General features: G+C 42.5%; 2 protein-coding genes across 4 annotated transcripts; one reads left to right on the top strand and one right to left on the bottom strand.

Annotated features, from left to right (window-relative positions):
• Nucleotides 1-2,480: 2,480 nt before the first annotated feature.
• On the bottom strand, nucleotides 2,481-15,880 carry SASS6 (SAS-6 centriolar assembly protein). The gene is made up of 17 exons (XM_086463137.1): nucleotides 15,813-15,880; nucleotides 14,488-14,548; nucleotides 12,615-12,694; nucleotides 11,390-11,494; nucleotides 10,264-10,435; nucleotides 9,129-9,206; nucleotides 8,005-8,124; nucleotides 7,709-7,900; nucleotides 7,302-7,496; nucleotides 6,824-6,913; nucleotides 6,550-6,729; nucleotides 5,847-5,928; nucleotides 5,324-5,433; nucleotides 3,655-3,771; nucleotides 3,248-3,336; nucleotides 2,669-2,760; nucleotides 2,481-2,566 (listed from the first exon to the last, which is right to left on the bottom strand). Exons 1-17 carry the CDS (start codon nucleotides 15,878-15,880, stop codon nucleotides 2,481-2,483), a joined length of 1,917 nt encoding a protein of 638 aa, XP_086319263.1.
• Nucleotides 15,881-15,970: 90 nt separating this feature from the next.
• TRMT13 (tRNA methyltransferase 13) lies at nucleotides 15,971-23,135 on the top strand. 3 transcript variants are annotated; one of them, XM_086462683.1, is made up of 11 exons: nucleotides 15,971-16,105; nucleotides 16,528-16,574; nucleotides 16,663-16,729; nucleotides 17,575-17,637; nucleotides 17,766-17,835; nucleotides 18,218-18,324; nucleotides 19,810-19,977; nucleotides 20,283-20,355; nucleotides 21,019-21,093; nucleotides 22,006-22,420; nucleotides 22,741-23,135. In XM_086462683.1, exons 1-11 carry the CDS (start codon nucleotides 15,971-15,973, stop codon nucleotides 22,934-22,936), a joined length of 1,416 nt encoding a protein of 471 aa, XP_086318809.1. In that variant the 3' UTR covers nucleotides 22,937-23,135. The 3 variants fall into 3 exon arrangements, with proteins under 3 accessions (XP_086318809.1, XP_086318811.1, XP_086318810.1); XM_086462685.1 differs by lacking the exon at nucleotides 22,006-22,420 and having other exon boundaries at nucleotides 16,000-16,105; nucleotides 17,766-17,830; nucleotides 18,255-18,324; nucleotides 22,741-22,810; XM_086462684.1 differs by lacking the exon at nucleotides 22,006-22,420 and having other exon boundaries at nucleotides 16,000-16,105; nucleotides 22,741-22,810.
• The last annotated feature ends 43 nt before the right edge of the window (nucleotides 23,136-23,178 follow it).

Here is a 23,178-nt window from a genome sequence, read left to right as displayed (position 1 = left end):
CCTTAAGAAGTATCTTTCTGCATGAAATCCCTAGGAATTAAAAAAAAAAGAAGACATTTCTCCAAAGATGTTGCCATGGAATTAATAATTTGCTTTTAAAAACGAACTGTTACGTACTGTCTCTTGCCCTGAAATCCTGTCACTCCTAAACTTTACGTTCTAGTTGAGAGACAAAGGAGACGAGAGTCAAGGCGTGAGCATGTGTCCTCCTGTCTCCTTAAGGTGGTGAGCTTTAATTCTTGTCCTGCGACGTCCCCCTGGGCCCCTTCCCTTTGATGGTTGTAAATCTTGGGTCAGATGATTCAAAGCCTTAATGTAAATGTACTCAAGTAGGGAGACGGTGAAGTGGTATCATTTATTTTGAAAGGCAGGGGGCAGGCTTTTTTTAAGTTTGTACTGATACAAAAATCACACGAGCACGCTTGCTGAACAGTAAAAGTTATTTTTATGTAAGTGCATTTACTCTTTCTATTTTTGAGTAAACGGTTCTATCAAACACTTGTTTAAATACCAAGTGGGTGTTTTGAGCCTCCAGCTTTTAGTACTGGCTCTAACCCGGCTTTCCTCAGTACCGTTTATTATACCACTCTATTTCTGATGTTTGCATAATCATAAAGGACCTCAAAACTTGAATACACAGACTGAACTACAAGCTGATCGCCTTGGCTGTGTCCGTGTGCTCCATAGTGGCCTTTGAGGACTGTCACAGTGCCCCTTCCGCAGTGCAGAGCTCATGGTTTAGTCCTACGTTTTCAGGACCCTTAGTACAGAAGAGAGCTTTATACAATTACTGATGTGAATTTCTCTAAAAGTGTATATTTTTGTGTCCAGTTGTATTATTTAAGTGTTCCTTTGTACAAATTTGTGTATAAAGTACTGTATAGGTTTAAAATGTTTTCATCTTGTGGTTACTGCTTAATGCTTTTTTACCTTTGAACATTCACCATGGTTGACCAAGAGCAGGAAAAAAATATGTAAATATACTGTTAATAAAGTTGAATATTTTAATGAATTTTTAAATAATGGTTAGTGTCGCTTAAAACCTCAACTGCAGTTCTGTAGCGCACGACACAACTCCAGCTAACGCTTCAGCGGGGGAGGAAGGCTGGAGCAGGGCTCTGGCCCTGTTTTATCTGTCAGGCAAGGGGAAATGGATATGCCGGGAAGAAAACTCCAGAAAAAGGTAAGATGAATAAAATACTACTGTTCTGGCACTTACCTCATCTTGGAGTTTCAGTGCTGTGGAGAGGTGGTTTAGTACTCTTAGAACATTACTAATCAAAGGTTTTGATAAAAAAACTATTTAATGTTTCCATTGAAATTTACACGTGAATATACATCAACATGGTGCTGATCTCTAAACAAACAACATACACATTTTGCACCGCAAAACAAACCCCTCAAACACACAGGCCCCTGGCTGCACGTCAGTAACTAGGGTAAAAGGTATAAAATATCTGTAACCACCAAACTATGTACATAGTCATTAAAAAAAAAGTGTATTTTGGATGTTCCAAACACTTGTGTGCCCGTTGGTTACTGGGACCACCAGCAGGAGGTGGCACGGAATGAAGCTGTTGGGCGAATTCCAGCGTTTGAGCCCAGGCAGCGGAACGAGCTGCGCAGCTTCAGGCCTCCTGGACGCGAGTGCTGGGTGGAATCTTACCGCTGGAAAGGACCATCAGTGCAAATAAAGCAGCTTTCAGCTGAGGTGACACATCCAGCAGGTGACTGCTCGGAGACCTCACCCCCGGTGTTTTACACACGCTGGCTCTGGGGAGGGTGCTGCTGACGGGTTAACAGAACAGCTGGGGTAACCAGGAGTGAGAATGTTAAAAGTATTAATTTCATAACTTCACTGAAATAATTTAGAATCTTTAATATTAAATATATTTCTAAGTCAGTATGCGAGTCAAATAAGCTGGTTCCACAATGAAGCAAGTTTTTAAAACTAAAGCCAGGGGAGGACCGCGAGGCAGCCATGCCAGGCGCCAGCCTGACCGCTGTTACAAGCGCCGGCCTCGCCCATTCTCCGGCCCGGCAGCTCAGCACCCTTCCTCTGAAAGGGGCCAAGAAACGGAGTCACAGAGCAACATCCTCCCCCCGGGGAACGCTAGAGCACCCGTTTCATCTGTTACAGAGCCACGCTTGTCCCTTCCTGCACCAAAACAGTCTGTGCTTCAGTGGGTTTTTCGGGAGACTCCAGGGTCTCCAACGTGCTGAGAGAGAACCTGCATAACCCCGTGACTTAACTACAGCCTTGCTCCCACTAAGGCCGTGGCTGCTTAAGATTTCTCTTTCCTTCAGGCTCAAGTATCCTGAAAAGTCACCCAGGTCAGTCAAGATCTCCGTCTCCAAGAAAACAGATTCAGACTTAGAGAATGACGTCAGTTCACATCAATGCTTTAGTCATACATCATCACCGGACAGCCAGAAATCCCCCAAACGGCCCAGAGGACTCACTGCAAGCACCCTGTCTGCTATCCAGGAAAATAAGCCGAGGCTGGTGTGACTGCAGCTTTTGGCGACGGCTGGGCTTTTGGCGGCAAGTACGGCTTCAGGTACTCTGCAGCAGAGCAGAAACAAGACACCCTTCCTAGAACCGCGACTGTCACTACCCAGTGAGGGCATTTCAGACCAGGTCTGGTGTCACTATTCCCATACATACCTGAGTTGAGTGTATTTTGACTAAGCCCTTGTAAAGGAATGCTGTCATCTTTTTTCTTGAAATACTTTGAATCCAGCCCCAAATTATCACCGCTAGAAATAAAAAGGCTAATTAAAACTCAAAACTAGTGTAGTTCGTTAGCAGGGCACTCACAACACATGCAGATACAGACTCACTCAGAAAGCCTGTAACTTCAAGCACAACACCTGCATTCCTGTGACCTTCACCATTTAACTGTAGTCCATCACCCCGTGGGTTAAGCAGAGTGGAACTGATTTTCTGACCGACCCATCACCCGACAGCCTTTGGTCTGTCACCAGGAAGGACAACGAACTTCTGTTCCTTGGGTGCCACTCCTGAAGGCACGGCTCGCCGTGGGTTATCTACAAACCCTGCGTGGCGAGCAGTTTGGTCTGCCACAACGTGGAGTTCATTAACACGTTGACGGAGAAAGGCAGCTCACAGGACTAGCTCGGTGCTGGAAAGGTTCTGCTCCGTTCCAGACACACACCAAAGAAATTACTTTATAAAGATTATAATAATTACCAAAAAAAAAAAAAAGCAACAGATGACACTTACTTCTCCTTATTTGCTGGATGAGTAGTTGCAGTCACTGTCTGAACATCGGAACATCGATTCATTTTAGGCAGCTGTGTGTGAAACTGAACCTGCAGGACCGCGAGAGACAGAGGTTAAAGAGAGCGACCCCAGCCCTGAGCCCACCAGGGAGACCGCCTGGAGTATGAGCACCTCGGGGATGAACGGTTCTGGGCCTCGCACCGCGCTGCCAGCAGCAAAGCGGGCAAGAATGAGCAACCTGAACCGGAGCATTAGCCATGGCTCGTGGGGACAGTGCCCCAGGTGGCCTGTCAGAGTACCAGGATGTACAGTAAATATTTACGCATTTTGAGAAACACTCAAAACATGAAGCTTTGATGTTTCATGTTGTCACGTTCTTAACCAAACAGAGAAGTCAGAGTGCCTGCCTTTGGACATTGTGAATGGACATTTTTGGCGTGTGCTGGCTCCGGAAAGTTCTGGTAGGCATACAGAGGAGAAATGGGATGAGTGATTCCCAAGCTGGGAAACGACGGTCGGTCAGGCTGTAAGAGAAAGAGAATACATCCATTAAGGAGAAAAACAATTCTTGAAGTAATGGTTTGTAGCAGCTCAAAATCCCAAAGTTAACAACTAACCCAATTACACAGCTAACGCTCGTTTCAGTCTTCCCAAGGGGAAGAAAATGTCACTTTTCCAAGATCCACATTCTTAAGGAAAACTTGTAACTTCTTAAAAGTTAGACAAGCTGAGCACTCTCAGCTTACACTAATTACAAGCTCATAATAAGTGACACACCCGGTAATGAATTAATACATTAACTGTATCTAGCTGTAAATCGGAGACCTCTCTGCATGAATAAGCCCTTCCACTACAGACTAAGCCGCTCACCAATTGCTGGGGGACAACAGACACCTGTGCACACAGGGACAACACGGAACAAGAACCAACGAGCTACCACCTTTCACAAAGACAGTAGGTGATGTTTCTTACTCCTTATTTTCATGTTTATAAATACCACTAATAAGTGTATTCAAATACTACACTTTCTTTTTCAACCTATACAGACAATTAGTATGTAAGTTAACCTCACAACACAAAAACGCCTTTTTTTTTTTTTCCCCTCCCTTCACCCTGCACTTCATCTTTCCCAAGCTCATTTTGCATTGCTTTGTGTATTTTTTATTTTGCAGCTCTGTGGAGAAGGACCTGGGAGTTCTGGTGGACAGCAAGTTAGCCATGAGCCAGCCATGTGTTCTCGTGGCCAAGGTGGTCAGTGGTATCCTGGGGGGCATTAAGAGTGTGACCAGCAGGTTGAGGGAGGTTCTCCTCCCCCTCTACTCTGCCCTGGTGAGGCCACATCTGGAGTGCTGTGTCCAGTTCTGGGCCCCCCAGTTCAAGAGGGACAGGGAGCTACTGGAGAGAGTCCAGCGGAGGGCTATGAAGATGATGAGGGGACGGGAGCATCTCCCCTGTGAGGAAAGGCTGAGAGACCTGGGGCTCTTTAGCCTGGAGAAGACTGAGGGGGGACCTTATAAACGCTTACAGATATCTAAAGGGCGGGTGTCAAGAGGACGGGGCCAGGCTTTTTTCAGTGGTGCCCAGCAACAGGACAAGGGGCAACGGGCACAAACTGGAGCACGGGAAGTTCCACCTGAACATGAGGAGGAACTTCTTTACGTTAAGGGTGACAGAGCACTGGAACAGGCTGCCCAGGGAGGCTGTGGAGTCTCCTTCTCTGGAGATATTCAAAACCCGCGTGGATGAGATCCTATGTGATCTGCTCTGAGTGAACCTGCTTTAGCAAGGGGCTGGACTAGGTGATCTCCAGAGGTCCCTTCCAGCCCCTACTGTTCTGTGATTTTAATAAACTGTCACTTAGAAGGCCAGGGCATCAAGTAGCACCCAACAGGGTATGATGTTATTAAAAAACCCCACAAACTAAACAAAACAAAACACAAAACCCCACACCCACCCAAAACTATAAGGACTAAAGATGAAAGCACTTCTTTTTTTTCTTTCTTTTTTTTTTTAAGGCCATACATTTCAGGAAATAACGACTACATCATAACCATGTTATTTCTACTTGTATCTTACCACGCTGTGAGGTGAAATGGCAGCCCTACCACCACCATGGGCACTGGCAGAAGTCTCCAGCTTCTTTGCCATCTGGATTTCATTCAGCTGTTTGTTTAACCACGTGATCACTGAAGAGAGAAGAAAAAGGTCAGGCTCGCAGCCTGCAAAACAGCAGGTAGCCCTTCCTCAGAAGTGACAGCTGGGTGGGCTGTTTTCCCTCCTTAGGCTCCAGCATCACCAGAAGGCCTGGTCTCATGAAAAGCCTTTTCTTTCCGCCCCTTCCTCGGGGGGGAGTTCGCCCCACACACACACACTACCCCAAGCAACCACAGGCACCAACGGCAGAGGAAGTCTTCTCCACTGCCAGCTCTAGGCTGTTGCATACCCACGTGTTTCCCCTGAACAACAACAATCGTAGCTCTTTACGAAACAAGGAACAGGGGTGAAGCCATACAGCCGCCTCCATGACTGTTCAGTAGCAGCTAGAGATCACCACCGTGTCGTTTTTACAGAGGGAGAAACGACGTTGTATAAAACGTACCGTTTTCATTGGTTTTCAGCAACTGCTTGCTTTCTTCTAGTTTCTGCATTGTAGTTTCTAGCTGTTCTTGTAGCTTGCAAACCTGCAATATTCCCGTAATAATTACAACGCCATCGGGAGCTACTGCTGATTACAAACCAAAGAAAAAAAATATAATAGAAACAAACAAAAAGGATCTCTGAAGTTGTTCTAAAATTACTTAGTTTGAACTCAGTTTTTTCACAAAAGCAATATAATTCTTTTAAAATAAGCCCTACATTTCGCAAGGGTTTCAACAAGATGACAGCCAGAAACTTTTCCGACCTTAATTTTTCTGTGATTCACTAATGCAAGGACTCTAAGCAGGGGACTGTACGCAATGGAAGAAAAAGTTCACTCTGTTCCTAATCTTGCCCCCTTCACCAACTCCCACAGGAGCACGCCCTCTAAAGCACATTGGTTCATCCATCACGTTGCTCTGAACTCTTAACACCACTTTAGTTCTGTCCCACACGGATGGATGGCTCTTACGAATCAGTTTAACGTGAAAAAGATGAAAAGTTGATTACACGTTTAAATAAACGGGCTAGCTACGTAAATAGTACATTCTGTTCCAGACTGATTTAAGATTTAAGACCTTATTACTGTAAGTTAAAAAACACAGAACCCCAAGACACCGCATACAAGAGCACTTACAGGACAGAGGGTTAACCCATCACAATACCTCCTGCTCTTTCATTCGAAGAGACTGCCCCATCTCCTGCAGTTCTCTCTGCTCCTTTTGAAGTCTCTCTTCTTTTTCTGCCAATAGTTTTTCCTGTTGAATTGTTACTGTATTTTTCAATTTTAATTTACTCATTAGAGTCTTCAAGTCTCCCTGTAACTTCTTGATGATTTCATTAGCCTATTTAGAAAAAAAAAAAAATCAGATATTCTCAAAATAAACACTTAAAAATAAGGAAGACATTTCACAAGGATAATGGCACTTTCAAACAAACCTTAAGCAGCTCAGCTGACAGCGACTTAATTGTTGCCTCTAGTTTTTCAATATGACTTTGTTTTTTCTCTGTACTCTCTTCCAGTATCACCTTTAAAAGAGTATTAAAAATATTATAATAAAGATACGCGATAGACATCGCTTACGATTTCACACAGAGCCTCAGTAACGCTTTGAGAGCTAACCCTTACAAGAAATTCAGTCCTTGCTTTTCAGTGAAGCCACACAGGACCTCAACTCACCCACTTTTTTGTTTACAAAAAGTACCACCGACTTTACTCCAGTACAACATTAAAACAGTAGTGACATTCGCAAAATTGCATCCGGTTTACTTTGGCTGCCCTGATTTAGGATCTTTAACTCCCTTTGGAAGCTTACTTGCTGTATTCACAAACCTGGTCAGCTGCTGCTCTACAGAGAGCGCAGCTAAGAAGGTTCTACAGAGCTTTAAAGAAAATGATTTTGAAACTTGAAGGAACCTTTTGTTCTTGTGTCGCATCTAATACTTCTTTTGTTCTGACAACGAGCTGATCTTTGTCTTTGATCTCTTGTTCCAGAACAGCAACCCGTGTCTGCAGCTGATTAATCAGTTTCTCTTTCTCATGACATTCAGCATCCAGAGTAGTGTTCTCCCGACGCAGCGACAGCACCTCCTGCTTTGCTCTTTGACATTCCTAGAACGTTGGGAAGGAATGTTGTGTTATTTTATTTTTTAAGAAAACCTGTAATAGTAATTTAAAACAGACACACCTAAATCGTAAGCATAATGTGGAATGAAGAGGAGCTGAACAAACTTAAAACACTATCTTTTCTATTGGATGCATAGGCAGGCAGTGTTAATGTTCCAAGAATAGTAAGTTTGGTTATGGAAATTAATAAACCATACATCTTCTGTTCCGGAAAGCTTTGCCTTCAGTTCTCTGACTGTGGAGTCTCCTTTGTATCTCCTCTCTGTTAGGTCTTTATTGATGACCTCGAGTTCTGAGAGTCTGTTCTGCAACTGCTGAATACTTTTCTGATGCACCGTTTCCAGTTCCTTTTTCTGTTGTTCGTGCTGTTGCTGGTACTGAGCTTGTGCCTATGAGAAGCAAAGAAACTAAGCAGTTATTTAATTAATCTAAAAATTAAGCCAAGAAACTATTCACATACAAGACTATTGTTAATTCCTTCCTGCTGTCATACCTGGAGAGCTCTCTCCTTTTCATTTGTCAGCTCCTGCGTGTGTTTGTTTGTTAGAGCCGTAGTGTATGATGTCCATTCGTTTTTCAGTTTGTCTAGTTCTCGGCTCTTCTCCGACAAGCTCTGTTTAAGTTGAAGAAAGCATATAGAGTTTTAAAAATTGAAGCATTTCAGTCAATACTGAATGATTCTTTACTGTTACTTCTTAAAAAGGACATGGAATTATTAAGAAAAGTCTAAATTTCAGGACCAGATGCCAAAATACCTGTTCATTCCATAAACAGGAAAGTAGGGCGCTGAGAAGCTAAAGAGCACCTTTCTGACACTGTGGATGAAATAACCTTCATTTCCACTTGTATTTTCTTCCAACCACTATTTGAGAGTGCAAAACCAGCCTGCTGATGTTCCCTACCCTTATAACACAAAGTGTTCTAGTAGGGGGAAAATAAATAAATAAATAAATTCTTCAGTGGCATCTTTTCCTCTTTTTGATTTGTAATTGTTCATTCCAATTCAGCAAACACATCCCAGTAATTCCAGCTGAAACTGCAAAGATGAGGTAAGCAAATATTCCGTCCCAAAAAAGCTCCATAATAGCAGCTTTAATGGAGTGTTGCTGTTTCTCGGTAGACAAAAAAAGTCACCTCGATAATTCTAGAATTGGACCCAAACCATCCTCTTGAAACACAAATGTGAAGTCATTACTGGGCTGACTGCAAAAATCCAACAGTAGTAGAGTAACATGAAGCCCAAGACTTCTGATTTATTTATCATGGTTTCACAATTTTTCCAAATACCAAGATTTCCAACCATTCATGGAATACAGAGCGTGTATTTATCTTCGCACTACCATACCTTAAGTAAATTATTCATGTGTCCATATACAGACAGACCTCTGTACAAAATAAAGTAGCACTCTGGTTTAGTACTTAAGAACTGAATTTTATTCTTCAGTTGCACACCTCACCCATTCCTAAGAAAAGCTACAGCAGACTGCTCTTCACGCTCACGCCTAAGTCGGCTACCTGGGCTGGGCAGTGGCTAACCAACCAGCCCACAAGGAGGTACATTTTCCACCAATTAAAAACAGTGCAAATTACAACAGGAAAATTAAAAATTTGCATTACCTGTTGAGTGTAGCTCAGTTGTCTGGTAAGATCCTCTTCAGTTTTTCTAAGCTTTTCCTCCAACATCACTTTGTCTTCCTGGGTACAAATTGACACCAAGGCAAATCCTTAGCTCCCAAAACACAAGCAGTATTTAGCTTCCATTTTATCAGCATACCCTGCCTAAGCAACCACGTACCCATTATACTTGTAGAAAAATCATCTTATGAAATAAAATTCATATTGAATAAGAGTAATTATCTTTTATTATTTTTTATTTTTATTTTTTCTATTTATTTTAAAATTTATTTTTATATATTTTCTATATTATAAATAAATTTATATTTATTTTATATTTATATTAAATATACTTTAGTAATAAATTCAAAAGAAAAGGCTTTAGCTCACAAGGTAAAAACTCTGAATTAAATTCTTACCAAGTTTCTATAAGCAAATAGCATCTCACCATAAAGACTTGCTCACAAAGGAGTTGTGTGAACAACAAATCACCAGAAGTACCATAAATTTATATTATCAAAATGGCTTATTAGGTGGCTATAAACATGACAGCCCAGTAGGAGACAAATCACAGGCTACAAAACCGAAACAGACAACAGTCAGACTATGAGACCATTAATTTCTTGTTAAATACAACCTAGCACGGTACCAACTGCAGCAACGTCACCACTTCAATTTGCTACGTACAGCCACCAGCCCTCTGACGCCCACCAAGCCTTACAACTCCACGCACACTTTCCTAAACCCAACCGCAGAGCGAAGAGATCGACAGTTTGCAGTGTCTCACTTCTGCAGCTGATCTGGCCGTCAGCTCAAGGCTGGGAAGCAGGAGACACCGAGGCATTCGCAGCATTCAGCAGCTGCACGCTGCACGCACTGCACCTGTAAAATACCTCATTTTCTGCCAGCTCAAAGTGTAGTGCTTGACTGAATACACACGTCACATTTTCATTGCTAGAGTGACAGTAACCACTGAGTTTTAGAACACGCACCCAAACAGCTGCCTGCAGCAACATATATAAGCTAAAATCAAAAATAAACCCGAGCATACAGCTTCTGACCTGTTAAGACTGAAAAAAATGCTTAAGTACACATAGCAGCAAGGCCTAGTTGCAGCTGTGCCAAGCCTTCACTTTACCTTAAGGCGTTTCAAACAGCTGGCTAAAAACTTCTTTATTTCTGCATCATTTCCTGGTAGGAACTTCAGAGAGAGATGGGTAAGATGTTTAAAAGGGTTGGTCTCCACTACATTTAAAGAGACAGGTGTGTGATCTAGAACAGGTGCTGAAGAAACTAACTGCAGCAAAAACCTAGGGAAAAATCACAAATAATCAAGTATTTAGCTTATTTCTTTTCCTGAAACTACTTGTAGATCCTACAAGCTATTGCCAAATAAAAACATACTTTAATATGCACAATAAAAGGCTGTCCAGTTTTTGTCTGAAAAAGAACTATGAAATTCAATCCCTATGTTATAGTTAATACTACAAACAAGTACAACTAAAATGCTTGCACCTTACAACAAGAAATGCACAAAACTCATCAGTTTATTTGTTAAATCTTCAGAAGCCCACCTTAGACTTAGAGTCCAAAACCAAGTAAGGCCTTTGTAACCGAATTCAAAAGGCAGACAGACCCGTGACTTTTAGGTATCCTACAGCCTAGTAAAATTCACAGCCCACAGTACACACTCCAGGAACCGGCTCGGCTGCTGGAGTGGAGCGAGGTACAGGGCTCTCCCCAGCAACCCCCCAAACAAAAATAACGTATGAGAAGGCCGCTACAGGGAAGAGTGGACCTCAGGTCTCCCCCCTCACATCTTAATATCTGAACACTGAGGCGAAAGAAAAAAAATCCTTATCAGAATGGCTTATAACTTTGCCTTCTCCTGTGAAACAGGACGATTTATACCTTGGTCCATGAAATTCAGTTTAGCTCTCAAGGACTAAACTGTTTTTTAACAAAATAAAAAAAAAGGGATGAGTGCTGCATCCATGCCCATCTGCTAGCTTGTGCAGCTTGCCAGCTTCAGCTCAGGTGGGGAGAGTATTATTAGGCACCAATTCCACTGCCCAGTCCTCCCAAGACATAGGTTTTGTCAGTAAGATGTTACTGACACCAACTGATATTCAGATACATCCAGGGGAAGGTTAAATTATCCTTCTTCTACTGACTCTCCTCAGTCCGAGTGGCTGACAAGCATTTTAAGAACTCAACACATACACACATAGTAACATGGCACTCACTTAGTACTTAGTACCTACCTTGGGATATCTTTGTTCTGTTCCTGAATACATTGCTGAAGCAGATCTATAAATTTCTGTGGGAAAGCAGAAAAGTCTACCAAGAGACCTTGCTGGGATTTTAAACTACATAAAAAGATTTGGGAAAAAAAATTAGTAACAGCATATAGAAGTGTAATTTACTTCCTATAAAATACTTTGTTTACACTAGCAGAAAGAACTCATCCTGATGACGTCACTGAAATTCACTAGCATGCCATTTTCAATCCTGAACACAGAAGAAATCACATCTTGGATAATAATCACCAGAAGTAGTTTTTGATTTCAAGAGTTCTTGCAAGTGGGCTGTGCTATGAGAAAAAAGAAGTTATTGTGGCACAACAAACATGCTCCTTTGAGTAGAAGTCTTCCTCCCAGCAGAGTGGTAGAGCTATGGGACAGGGGCACACGGAAGACTCATGACAATGAGGGGAGGCTCAACCGTTACCAAGACTTTATCTGCCTACTTGTTTATTTCATCGCGCACCTTCACCACAGACACAGTAAACTCAAAGACAGAAGCAGGCATTCAACAGCACAAACACAAGGCCACACCTTGTATGACAAAACACTTCTGCACATCTATTTTACACAAACTGTTTTACTTTTGCCTTGAGCCACACACTGATCACATCTCTCTCAAAAAAAAACCCAAACAAAACAAAAACCAACCAACCAAACCAACCCAGCCCCACACACACCACACAACAAAGCCAAAAACCAAACTGTTCATGCCCGGTGCCCAAATGTGATGACCAAATTCTGATCAAGTAACATAAAACGAGACTCAACAGCACAACTAGTACGCAAGAAACCCGCAAGACAACGGCTCAGGTCCGTGAAGCCACGTCCATGCAAACAGACTTTTCTCTCGCAGTTATTTCTTTAGTTGACACGTATACAATAGTCTATAAGAAGTAGTCACAATAAACAGCAGATGGGAGTAGCAATATCAACTGTGGTACTGTGGCTATGCAGGGAACTTAACACCAGCATTCTGCCACTCACCCGTATAACCCTGAGCCAATCACATTCCTGTACCTGGCTGTTTCACCAACTGGTCAAAGATAAACACGGACAAAACGCCACAAGTGAAAAATGCCAAAACCTAAACTCTAAGATAAACCATTCTAAGCTAAAAATATTCCTTCATTCTTTTTCGCCATTTAGAAATGTTTCATAGACAAGACATTGTAATTTCAATTACCTTTGAAAATCTTCCTCAGATATGACAAGGTTATAAAGGAAAAAAGGATCAGTATCATCAGTCAATCGAACAGCTAAATCCTGAAAAGACATTTAAATACAATTTAAAATACTGTAACCACTCTGTAGGATTGTTTAAATATAGTAAACCAGTATGGCAAACAGTATTTAATGTTTTTACTGTTTAACAAAACCCAAGACAGATTTGTGGCAACTAATTCAGAAGGTGGAAAACCTTAACATTTAACACAACTTCAAATACTGCAGTGGGAAAAACAGCAAAACTATTTCTCACAAAAATAAACCAAATAAAAACCATCAACTTTGAGCAGCAAAGGTTTCAAAATTGAATGTGTCTTCATCATTTTACAGAATGAAAACTATTTGCCATTTTTCCCCATCACGAAACACAGTGTAGCACTAGCAATCCACTGTAATGGATCACAAAGACATCACTCCCGTAACTGGAAGTTTTGCAGAGGATGCCACTCCTGAAAGTTTAAGAAACCACCTTCTGAAGCATTTATACATTTGAATACAGAGCTTTGCAAAGCAAACATAAAACGGATACAGCTGAAGTCCAGTAAGCTCGTAAGGAAAATTGTAGCATTATGCTGCTTAGCTTTTAAAAATGAACTCATTTGTTTGCTGGAGGTCTACACAGCGTTTTGGAAAAAACACCTTCTCTGTAAAACCTTAGTCTTTCATTACAAGGCTGAGGTTAAGCGAGACACCTGGTACATTAAGCCCAGGCACCTGTTCTCTATAAGAAGGCTCAAACCTGTGTGAAGAAGGTAACACTCCCTAGCAGAGAAAAAACAGGCAGCTGAAACCTGACAGCTCTTCCGACACCCCTGAAGCGTGACCACAGCACACGTACACACACAGAACCGACACCCGTTTCAGTAATTCAGATCCAGCAACACTAACAGAACTCTCAGTTGGAGATGTATAAACAAACTTAGGGGTCTATACGTGCAGCCAGCTTATGTTAAAACTAACCACCCCACACCAGCTCGGGCGGGTTGCTGAGAGTGCCTGCCTGCTTTGATGTCCCATTAACTGATCCAAGCATTTGAAGCCATCGGTTTAGACTGATCACTCACTGAGGTACTCAACTGGATTTCTAGGCTCCTGCTGACACAGGCTGCAACTTGGTACACAGTTCTTAACAGAACTGCTTCTTCACACTTAATATTATCATTGTCACAGTCAGCAGAACCTTACAAAATCACAGTACTCCTTTACAAACAAATCTTTACTCAATAACACCACAACCAACTAACGACTAATCTTAACATCATGTTAGGTGGATGCACAGTTTAAGTGACAAATTAGACATACAACAACAAAGACTTTATAACCTCCAGTAGTAATCTCATTGCTATTTTTCCTGAGAAAGAACATTTTTACTGCAAATTTAGCACATTACTTCCTACCCCTACTGGAGAAATTCCAAATATTCGAAGACTAACACATTTATCAATAAAAAGCAAAGTGTTACATCCACAAATCTGTTCTCAGTTTTGCTGGTGAAGATGAGGACTCTGCAAAGACAACTGCTGCTCTACACTCTTAAATAACTGTTGATTATATCTAAAGCGAGATCACTCGCAAGCTCCAAGGTGGGTTCCTCTGCAGGTCTCCAAATACTTTTAATTTGCAAATTCACTATAAGCCATAAACAGCGAAACTAAAAGAGAAGGCTAAAAAGGCTAGAAAAAACCCACCATACCAAAACAACTAAATTACTCAAGAAATCATATTAAAAAAAAAAATATCCCATTTTTCTTTTCCTTTGCCTATTTGTCCTTTTACACAAAGAAATTCAACTAACACCTAATGAATGACGCAAACAAAGCTAATCCACAAACCTTTTTATGAATGGGGTTAGAAACTGACAGCAGCTCAATATTGACGCGAACATTTAATCTCCTGTGAACAAAAAGATGCAACTTAGTAACAAATCAGGAAAATATTCTCCAAATAACACGTGTTCCTAGCCACTTTACACAAATCAGATGACATTTTGAACACAAAAATTTAAGCAGAAAAACTGAGAAAGTTCCCATTGATGGCTACTACTAAGACACCTGAAAGCCCCACAGTTCAGTTACCATTACAGCTCCTCACTCAGCCTGGGTTTTCTTGTTGCTTGTTATCCACCACACTTTAAACAGTGAGGCAGGAGGTTTTGAAACTCTGTCCAAGAAGAACCACCTTTGGAAAAGCCTGCTGAAAATTATTAACGATCGCTGAAACTTTTGACAATCGTTTATACAGTGCTACCTTGTCTTCATTTACTTCTTGCTGACTGATCCGAGAAGTTACCCGCGTTACAAAACGCACCCACAGACACCAGCCTTCCTGTGCAAGGGCAGCCCTAACGCCTGCACGCACTGCCTAACCCAGACGGGACCCCTATCACCGTATTTTGAGCAGACACTCCACATAAATCATTCCCGGGCTTTCCCAAACACCAGTGCTAAGCCACGCACACACGCACGGGTCCCCCCAAACCGACTTATCCCTCGGCAGATACCGATGGGGCGGACGCGTGGGCTCGCCCACGCCACAGGGGCAGTAACGGGGGAGCCGAAAGGCTCCAGGAGGCCGCGGTAAGGCCGGCTTCAGGCGGCGAGGAGGAGGAGGAGGAGGAGGCGGGCCTGCCCGCGGGGCAACCGCTGCGGCCTGGGAGACGCGCAAACACCGGCCGGGCAGCCGGCCCCCAGCGCCGCGAGGGGCCGTGCAGGGCCGAGGCTGCAGCCCCAGCCCCCGTGTCGCCTGCAGGGGAGAAGCGTTTGCCCCCCCCCGAGCCCCTAAAGCGCTTCTGTAAAGCCACCGCGTAATTCCTCCGCCCCTCTCCGCCCTGGCGACGCACCCACAGCAGCCGCTCCAGCCCTCACTGGCCCCCTCCAGCCTCACCGCCACCAAGCGCCCTCCCCTCCAACCCAGAGGGTCCCCATAAGCAGCCCCAAAGCAGGAACAAGGCCGGCAGCTACCCAGCTCACCGCCTGCACTAGGCACAGGGCCCCGCCTCTCGCCCAGCCGCCGTTAGGGTACAGGGCAGGAAGAAAAGAGAGGAGGAAAGAGCCCGTCGCTCGGCAGCCCTTCTCCTAAAGAATGCGATAAAGCTTCCGCGCAGCTGGTGAGGGAGCCCAGCCGGAGCCCGCCGCCGCCGTTCAAGCCAGCCCCTCACCTCTCCTCGCAGCCCTGGCACCTCACTTGCACACACACCGGCCGGTTGAACATACTCTCCGCCGCCATCTTACGCTTCGAGTTTGGCGCCGCGCTCCCGCGGAGGAGGAGCCTCAAGATGGAGCCGAGGCGGTGACCGCAGGGGATGCTGGGACAGAAATGGCGGCGCCGGAGCCGGGCCGCGGCTCGCCGGTCCCGGGGCGATGTGCCTACTTTGTGGAGAGGAAGGGGCGCTTCTGCAAGATGGTCCCGGCTGCTGGGAAGCGTTTTTGCGGGGAGCACGGGCAGCAGGAGGTACCAGCCCTCGCCGGGCGGAGCAGCAGACCCCCTCCTCCTGCTAGGGAGGGTGGGGTGCTGGGGTCAGGGGAGCCCCGGTTCTCCGGGAGGGGCCGGGGCAGGCGGGGAGTCCCGGCGGCACCCCGGGGGCCTGAGCCGGCCCCGCGGGCCGGGCCGGGGAGGCAGCGGCTGTCTCGGCGCCCTGGGTGGGCTGGGGCCGGCAGTGCAGCCCGGCAGCGCCACTGCCATTACGTTACAGGGTTATTCTTTTAGGATCCGCGTTAAGTATTAAATTCTTGTTTCGGATTCTCCATTCTGGTTTACCCACCTACCTCAGAATAGACGTTTTATGATACTCGGATTTCCCTCAACAGCTTTTCTAAAACAGGAACACTGAATGCATCGTGAAGTGTTGCCTAAAACTTTTCTTTTGTAACTAGGAAGAAAATGACAGGAAAAGAATTCCATGCCCTCTTGATCCAAAGCAGTAAGTACATGTAAATGCTTTTCCTATTCTTTGTCAGAGTTCACATGATAAGTGCCATTACTTACTTTTCTTTCCATTTGGATTTTAGCACTGTATATGAAGACCAACTACAAAAGCATTTAAAAAAATGTAATTCAAGAGAGAAGCCAAAGCCAGTAAGTGCAGTGTAAATTCAGCACTACTTCCTCTCAGATTTAAGACCCCAAACATTACAGGTCTGCAGAGAATTTATGGCATTGGCAGGAGCTATGAACTGGAGGGCAGCAGTCTTAGCGAGCGCTACAGGAAGCTGAATAAGTACTTGCTGAAATGGAATTCACATTCCAGTCTCCTCATCTTCTATGTCCCCTCTCACTGTCGTTCAGTACAACTGTTCGGTTCTCTTAGTTGCAAATGAAAACGCTGAATTCATTTTTCTCAAAAACGTTCTCTACGAACAGCCTTTCACAATGCCACTCGTTTCAGAGGCTTGGTGAGAGATTGTCTTTGGGAAGCAGAACTAGCAGGGAGGCTCCAGGCGTTCTCCCACCTCTGGCAGCGTGCTGCTGCCCTAGCCACCGGCCTGCTTCGCTCGAGCTAGCGGTGAGCTGTGGAAAGCTAGGCTGGCAGCTGCAGCCAGTGCGAGGGGAGGAATAGGATGGATGGCTCAACAGCTGTTTCACGAACACACAAGACGGCTTCTTTATTGTCTGCCCTTCTGTCTTATCAGTGCTGCACCGTTAGTATTACCTGGGAAACCTTAAAGTGGTCTCTGGAATCAGTCTAGTAAGCGCTGACAGCTTAACTCTGATGGACATGTTCAGTCTTGTCAAAAGGTGTCAGGGCAGTCATTTCTGTGGGGGATTCAGGATTAGACTATGGGAAGAAAAAATTACTTGGGATAGCTTCTTTTGCAGTGGATTCTTATTGCTATGTACCTTGTGATAAAACAATGAAGAATTTAGCTTTTTGCTTCCTGGTAATTAGCAGAATCAGTTTTATTTTCTTCTGATTTTTAAAGGTCTACTTTGTTCAAGATATTAATGCAGGTTTAAAAGATGTGGCAGAAACACCAGAAAAACAAGTGAGTATATTTATTTGTTGTAAAGCTCAATCCCTACGTAACATGTTGCAATTTATCATATGGCTTAAGAACTAGCAAAAATAAAAAGGTCTTGTATTTATGGGTGGCACTTTTCTTTTCTTAAAAAGGTACCTATCTCTTCTCTATCCAAAGAAGAGCTGGAGAACTTAATTACGAAGTTGAAAAAAGCAAGTAATGGTGAGCTTACTTAATTGAATTGATTATTTTCATTGTTATTTTTGTTGTTAGATACCTAACATTATCATCAAGATGCAGGCCTTCAGTAGCTAAGTTTTACTCAGAATAAGAAGCTAGATTGAAAGAATGATAAAACACTGATCTTTTGTTCATATAGCTAATTTTCCTTCTTATTTGTTTTTTTGTTTCCCACTCAAATATCACTACAGATAAAAATGCAGCTCTGTTATAAACATATGATGATAGATTTGTGCTCCAGACAGACTGTTCTGTTAGTGCTACAAATCGAGCTCATGTCTGAACATCGTAATGCATGTGTTACAAAGCCAAAAACTCTTGGAAACTGGAAGCCTATACCTAAAAGTTTTGCATTTGCATGCAGGCCTGGAACTTCGCCTTCAGGAACAAATACTGTCCCACCAGGCTTTACAGGAAGCCTTAAATGACCCAAAGAATGGGGAATCTGCTTTCAAGCACTTGAAACAACAGGTACGGTCGCTGCTTTACTAATAGCTTGTCCGGGTTTTGGCTGGAATAAATTTTCTTCCTAGTAGCTGGTTCAGTGCTGTGCGTTGGATTTAGGATGAGAACAATGTTGGTAACACACCGATGTTTTAGCTGTTGCTAAGCAGCGCTTGCACGAAGTGGAGGACTTTTCAGCTTCTGTACAGCCCTGCCAGCAGAGGCTGGGAGTGCACACGAAGCTGGGAGGGGACGCAGCCAGGGGTATTCCATAGCGTAGGATGTCATGCCCAGTATATAAACTGGGGGGGGGGGGGGGCGCAGTGCCGCAGCTCGGGGGTTGGCTGGGCATCGGCCAGTGGGTTGGAGCAGTTGTATTGTACATCAATTGTTTTGTATATTCTATTATCATTATTTTCCCTTCCTTTTCTGTCCGATTAAACTGTCTTTATCTCAACCCACGAGCTGTTTTTTTTGGGGTTTTTTTTGGTCCCCTGATTCCCTCCCCCATCCCACTGGGGGCGGGTGGGAGGGAGCAAGCAGCTGCATAACTGCCAGCTGGGGTTAAACCATGGCATAGCTATAGATGTCTTTAAACAAGTGGAATTCTGCTGCTGTGAATTTGAGCAACTGTGTGTGCATAATGCTGGTCACTTCGTACAGAGTAAATCTGATACGCTCTGTAACCCTGTGCTTTTCAAACTGCACATATATAACCTTTGCAAGGCTGCTTTGTTAAACGTTAGTGACAAAAGTTTATGAGGTAACTGAAATAAATTACAGATTGTGTGTTCTTCTGAATTTTTGCCTAAATATTTTTAGACTAACTCATAACAAATGCCAGCTACAAAAGGTAAAGTGTTGTGTTTGCTAAGAAGTAAAAGGAATTTTTCGCTTTTTCTGTAAGAGCTGGTCCTGTGTTTCCTGGTTGTGTAACAGATGCATAAAAAGAATCGTAGAGCCTGAGTTACCTTCTGCCTTTTTAATGTCTATTGAACAGCAGGAGTTTTAAGGGACATGGATTGCATACTGTAACAAAATAGGTGGTTTTGGGAGGAAAAATTTGCAAGTGAGAAATGTCTGTTTCCTGTACTTTCCTGCCATGCTCTACTTTCCTTTCCTGTGTATTCCAAAATGCCTAACTGCAGCAGAGAGGGCTCTGCAGGCACTGATGCTTCACAGAAAATCCAGTTCAGTACCCTTGTTTTGGATGGCTACTTCAAGAATGAGCAGAGAAGAATATTATAATGTGTACGTGATCCCAAAAACCCATTCCAAAATCTTCTGGGTGGAGTTCTGTGAGCAGTGGAAGAAGGGCAGGGTGATGCTGACTAGCCAGAATTTATAATCCCTTTCCTCTGTACACACGAGATCTTTTCCCTAATCCCCCATGGAAAGGAAGAATTGAAAAAATCTTCTGCTGTTTGGTGAAGTAATCATTTTTCTATCGGGCATTACAGTACACAGTGTATATATTTGCTTGGCTTGTGAATAATCTTTTGATGTTTATAGGCTTCTATTTTAGGTAACATGGAAAAATTACATTTACTTGGCCCAGGAAGATGTTTTGTCGAGTTTGGAGCTGGGCGAGGAAAGCTGTCTCATTGGGTTGATGTTGCCTTACAGAATGTTGAAAACGTTCAGTTTTTGCTTGTGGAAAGGGCAACCACAAGATTCAAGGTAAGAGAAGATACTGTCACATTAGCAGAGTATAATTTTTAAACTGTTGTCATTGAAGCTGTTAGTATTTGCTTTTTATCTAGAAAAATAACATAAAGCCTTTACATTTTAAAAGTTTTGGAAGTGTGATTGCTTGCATTGTGTACTTGGCCAATAGCAAATTTATTAGAAAAAAATCGTGGTGTATAATGTTGGAAATGTGCAGATGTTGACTTGAGAGGAAAAAAGTCCATCGTTAATACCTGGAGCAAAATTATAATTATTAGTGGCCAGCCCTACTTAATGATCTTGTTCTGTTTACACAGGTGGATGGAAAACATAAAAGGAGAGATTCTATATTTGAAAGGCTTCAAGTTGATATTCAACATTTATGTTTAAGTAAGTTCCTTCTTGGCTTGCATAATTCTGAAATAGAGGCTTGCTGTTAGCTTGTGAATCCTGGAGTTGAAGTCAGCTTGTATGTAGCATGCTTAAATGTACTTGGTTTTGAAGATTACTCTCAGTGGTTGCTTGGACGTGTTAATGCTGTGTGTATATATACATATATATATATATATATATATATATATAAAACAGCAATTACAAAAATTCTGCTTTTCGTACACTTACAGGACATCATTAGAGGTGAGAAATACCAAAACAGAAACACTTTGAAGGTTTTTAGAACTTGCTTTCTGTGTGCAGAATGGAGCAAGCAATGCATATCATTGATACGTATATCAATGCTGTGGAATTTGTGGGAACAGCTATGATCAGGAGATGCATTAATATTCCCATTTCGTAGGCAGTATAGAAAGGCTGAATGGTTAAATATGCTTCACAGCCACAGCTTCCAATTCTTGTCACTTGCTTTAGACAAAGAAACGTTCCTTTGAATAGCTTACAGCTGTACGTACAGAGCACTGTATTTTTAGTCATGGTAAACATTTGTTTCTTTAAGTGTGCTGAAATTATAGTATCCAGAAAAAAATGTTGCTCCAACTATAATAATAGAGGTTCTGGAGTTGAGGATTCTGGTTTTCTTTTTTTCCGCCCCTTTAGATAAGGTACCTATTTTGGAGAAGAAAAAACTACCAGTTGTAGGAATTGGGAAGCATTTGTGTGGTGCTGCGACAGGTAAGAATTATATTCATGTCAACTGCAGAAAGTGAGGATACTAAGTCTTACAGTCTGAATGGTCTGATCTTCCAAACTGTCCTTTTTCTTGCTTTCCAACCCTTTGTTGGTGAATGTAGCAATTATATTCTAAATATATATTGACCTCAGTGGAACAGTAAATGGGTAACAGATGCAAGGCTACTTTAGACAGAAGTAAAGCCTTTCTTGTTTTTTATAGAGTAGGACAAAGAATGGTGTGTCACAGCGTAGGTCATGTTGTTGTAAACTGATGTAAACTGCCTTTTTTTTTTTTTAATAGTCACCTCTACTCTGAAGTATTTTTCTTTCTAAATTTGTATTGACTGTCTGAATATGTATCCCAAGCAAACAAATGACAAGAATGTGTTTCTGTCCTGATAATTATAAACTAACACACTTTTTCTAATGTTATATGTCTGCTAAGTAGAGAAGGACTTCTCAGATATGACACCTATGTAGGTACTGTTACAAAGATGACACAGTTAAGCATTTAAGAAGTACATGTATATATTAAATAGGTTATGTCCTAGATATCAGAGTTTTAGAGCAAATACTTGCATGTTTTACAGGGAGGAGATCCTCCTACAATATGCAAGTTTAACCAAAGTATTTCAAATTCCCTTTTGTAGAACAAGTATTCAAGAGGATAAGCCCTCAGTAGCTCCAGAGGTGTCATAATGTTCATTTAGCATTTAGGGTTTTCATGTTCTCAAAGCATGCTTATAATTTTTAGTTATTCTTAAAATTGCTCTTTAGCTTAGTTTGTGATCTATACTTTTATTCTTCTTAGTGGGAAGCACGTTCCCAACCATGATACAGCCTGTATAAATAATGGCATGGTGTTCATGGTTGTGGGTTGGGTTTGGTTTGGTTTGGTTTTTTTCCCCTCAGATCTTGCTTTAAGATGTTTGGTTGAAAGTTATACAACTTGCTGTGGTGGAGAAACTGAAGAGCCTGCACCGAAACGCTCTAGGACTGATAAGACAGAGGCGGCTTCTAACAATTCTGCCAATAACGAAAGCAACAAAGACGACTGTAAGCCTGTAGCTGGAATTGTTATTGCGCTGTGTTGCCATCACAAGTGTGACTGGACACATTATGTAGGCAGAGAGTTCTTTAAATCAGTAGGACTTGGACCAGTAGAATTTCATTATTTTCAGAGAATGAGTAGCTGGGCAACTTGTGGCATGCGAGAAACCACAGCCAAAACCTCTGCAAGTGAAGAAAGTGAAGATCAAACTAACAACACAGAAGAACATGAGCAAACATTCAGCAAGGCAGAGAGTGGCTCTGATTCTTTACGAGGGTATGTAATTTTTTTCTAGCAAATGGACTCCTGTAGAAAAGCAAAATTATGTGTAGTGGTATATGAAATAGTTTTTTGGTCCTTAGAATGACTCGTTTTACATAAACATTTTAATTACTAAACTTATAGAAATATTCTACTTTAAAAATACAGTTTTCACAGATATAAGTTTCAAAATTATTTAAAGTCACGCTTGCCTGAACTGAAATGACCTTACAGTGATTTCAGTAGTTTTTCTAAGCTTAACTACTAACGTTAATTAACAAAACTATTCTTCTGATGCATGTTGTTCATTCTTTTCCTCCTTTTTCTGAAACCAGGATACTTACTGTTGAAGAACGAAAGGAGATAGGTTGCCTCTGTAAACTGCTGATTGATCATGGACGAATTGAATATTTACAACAACGAGGATACAAGGCTGCACTACAGTATTACACAGAGTCTGCTGTGTCCTTGGAGAATGTCCTGTTGACAGCTGTCCCAAGTCCATCTTTGATACCAGAGCCCACTACATGACAAGAGACAGATTTGGAATTGGTAGGAATAAAAAACTCCACAACTACAAAACTTATCTGGATTTTTAAAAAGCAAGTTCATTGCTTACAAAAGAACTGTTTTAGTCTTTCCTGTACCCAGGAAAAGGTCTTCTATTTCCCAGTTTCACTGGGAATTGCAAATATGCAAACCAGTTCTCATCAGTGGAAAAATAAAATCCCTAAGAATATTTGAAACCTGTTGTACGGCTCTTTGCTAGGAAG

The sequence above is a fragment of the Leptosomus discolor genome, chromosome 3 (genome assembly GCF_034619465.1).
Source record: "Leptosomus discolor isolate bLepDis1 chromosome 3, bLepDis1.hap2, whole genome shotgun sequence".
Classification (NCBI taxonomy): Eukaryota; Metazoa; Chordata; class Aves; order Leptosomiformes; family Leptosomidae; genus Leptosomus; species Leptosomus discolor.
The sequence above is the reverse complement of the archived record's forward strand: the minus strand, read 5'-3'. Positions and strand labels throughout refer to the sequence as shown.

What these genes read in the sequence shown, in the direction of transcription:
- SASS6 (XM_086463137.1), bottom strand. Translation starts at nt 15,880, where the DNA reads ATGGCGGCGGAGAGTATGTTCAACCGGCCGGTGTGTGTGCAAGTGAGG. An exon ending in GCTGTTTGAAACGCCTTAAG is followed by an intron (nt 9,207 to 10,263) that starts GTAAAGTGAAGG and finishes ATTTGTACCCAG; the next exon opens with GAAGACAAAGTGATGTTGGA. An exon ending in CATCCAGCAAATAAGGAGAA is followed by an intron (nt 2,761 to 3,247) that starts GTAAGTGTCATC and finishes TTTTATTTCTAG; the next exon opens with CGGTGATAATTTGGGGCTGG.
- TRMT13 (XM_086462683.1), top strand. Translation starts at nt 15,971, where the DNA reads ATGGCGGCGCCGGAGCCGGGCCGCGGCTCGCCGGTCCCGGGGCGATGT. An exon ending in CAGAAACACCAGAAAAACAA is followed by an intron (nt 17,638 to 17,765) that starts GTGAGTATATTT and finishes TTTCTTAAAAAG; the next exon opens with GTACCTATCTCTTCTCTATC. An exon ending in GGCTCTGATTCTTTACGAGG is followed by an intron (nt 22,421 to 22,740) that starts GTATGTAATTTT and finishes TTCTGAAACCAG; the next exon opens with GATACTTACTGTTGAAGAAC.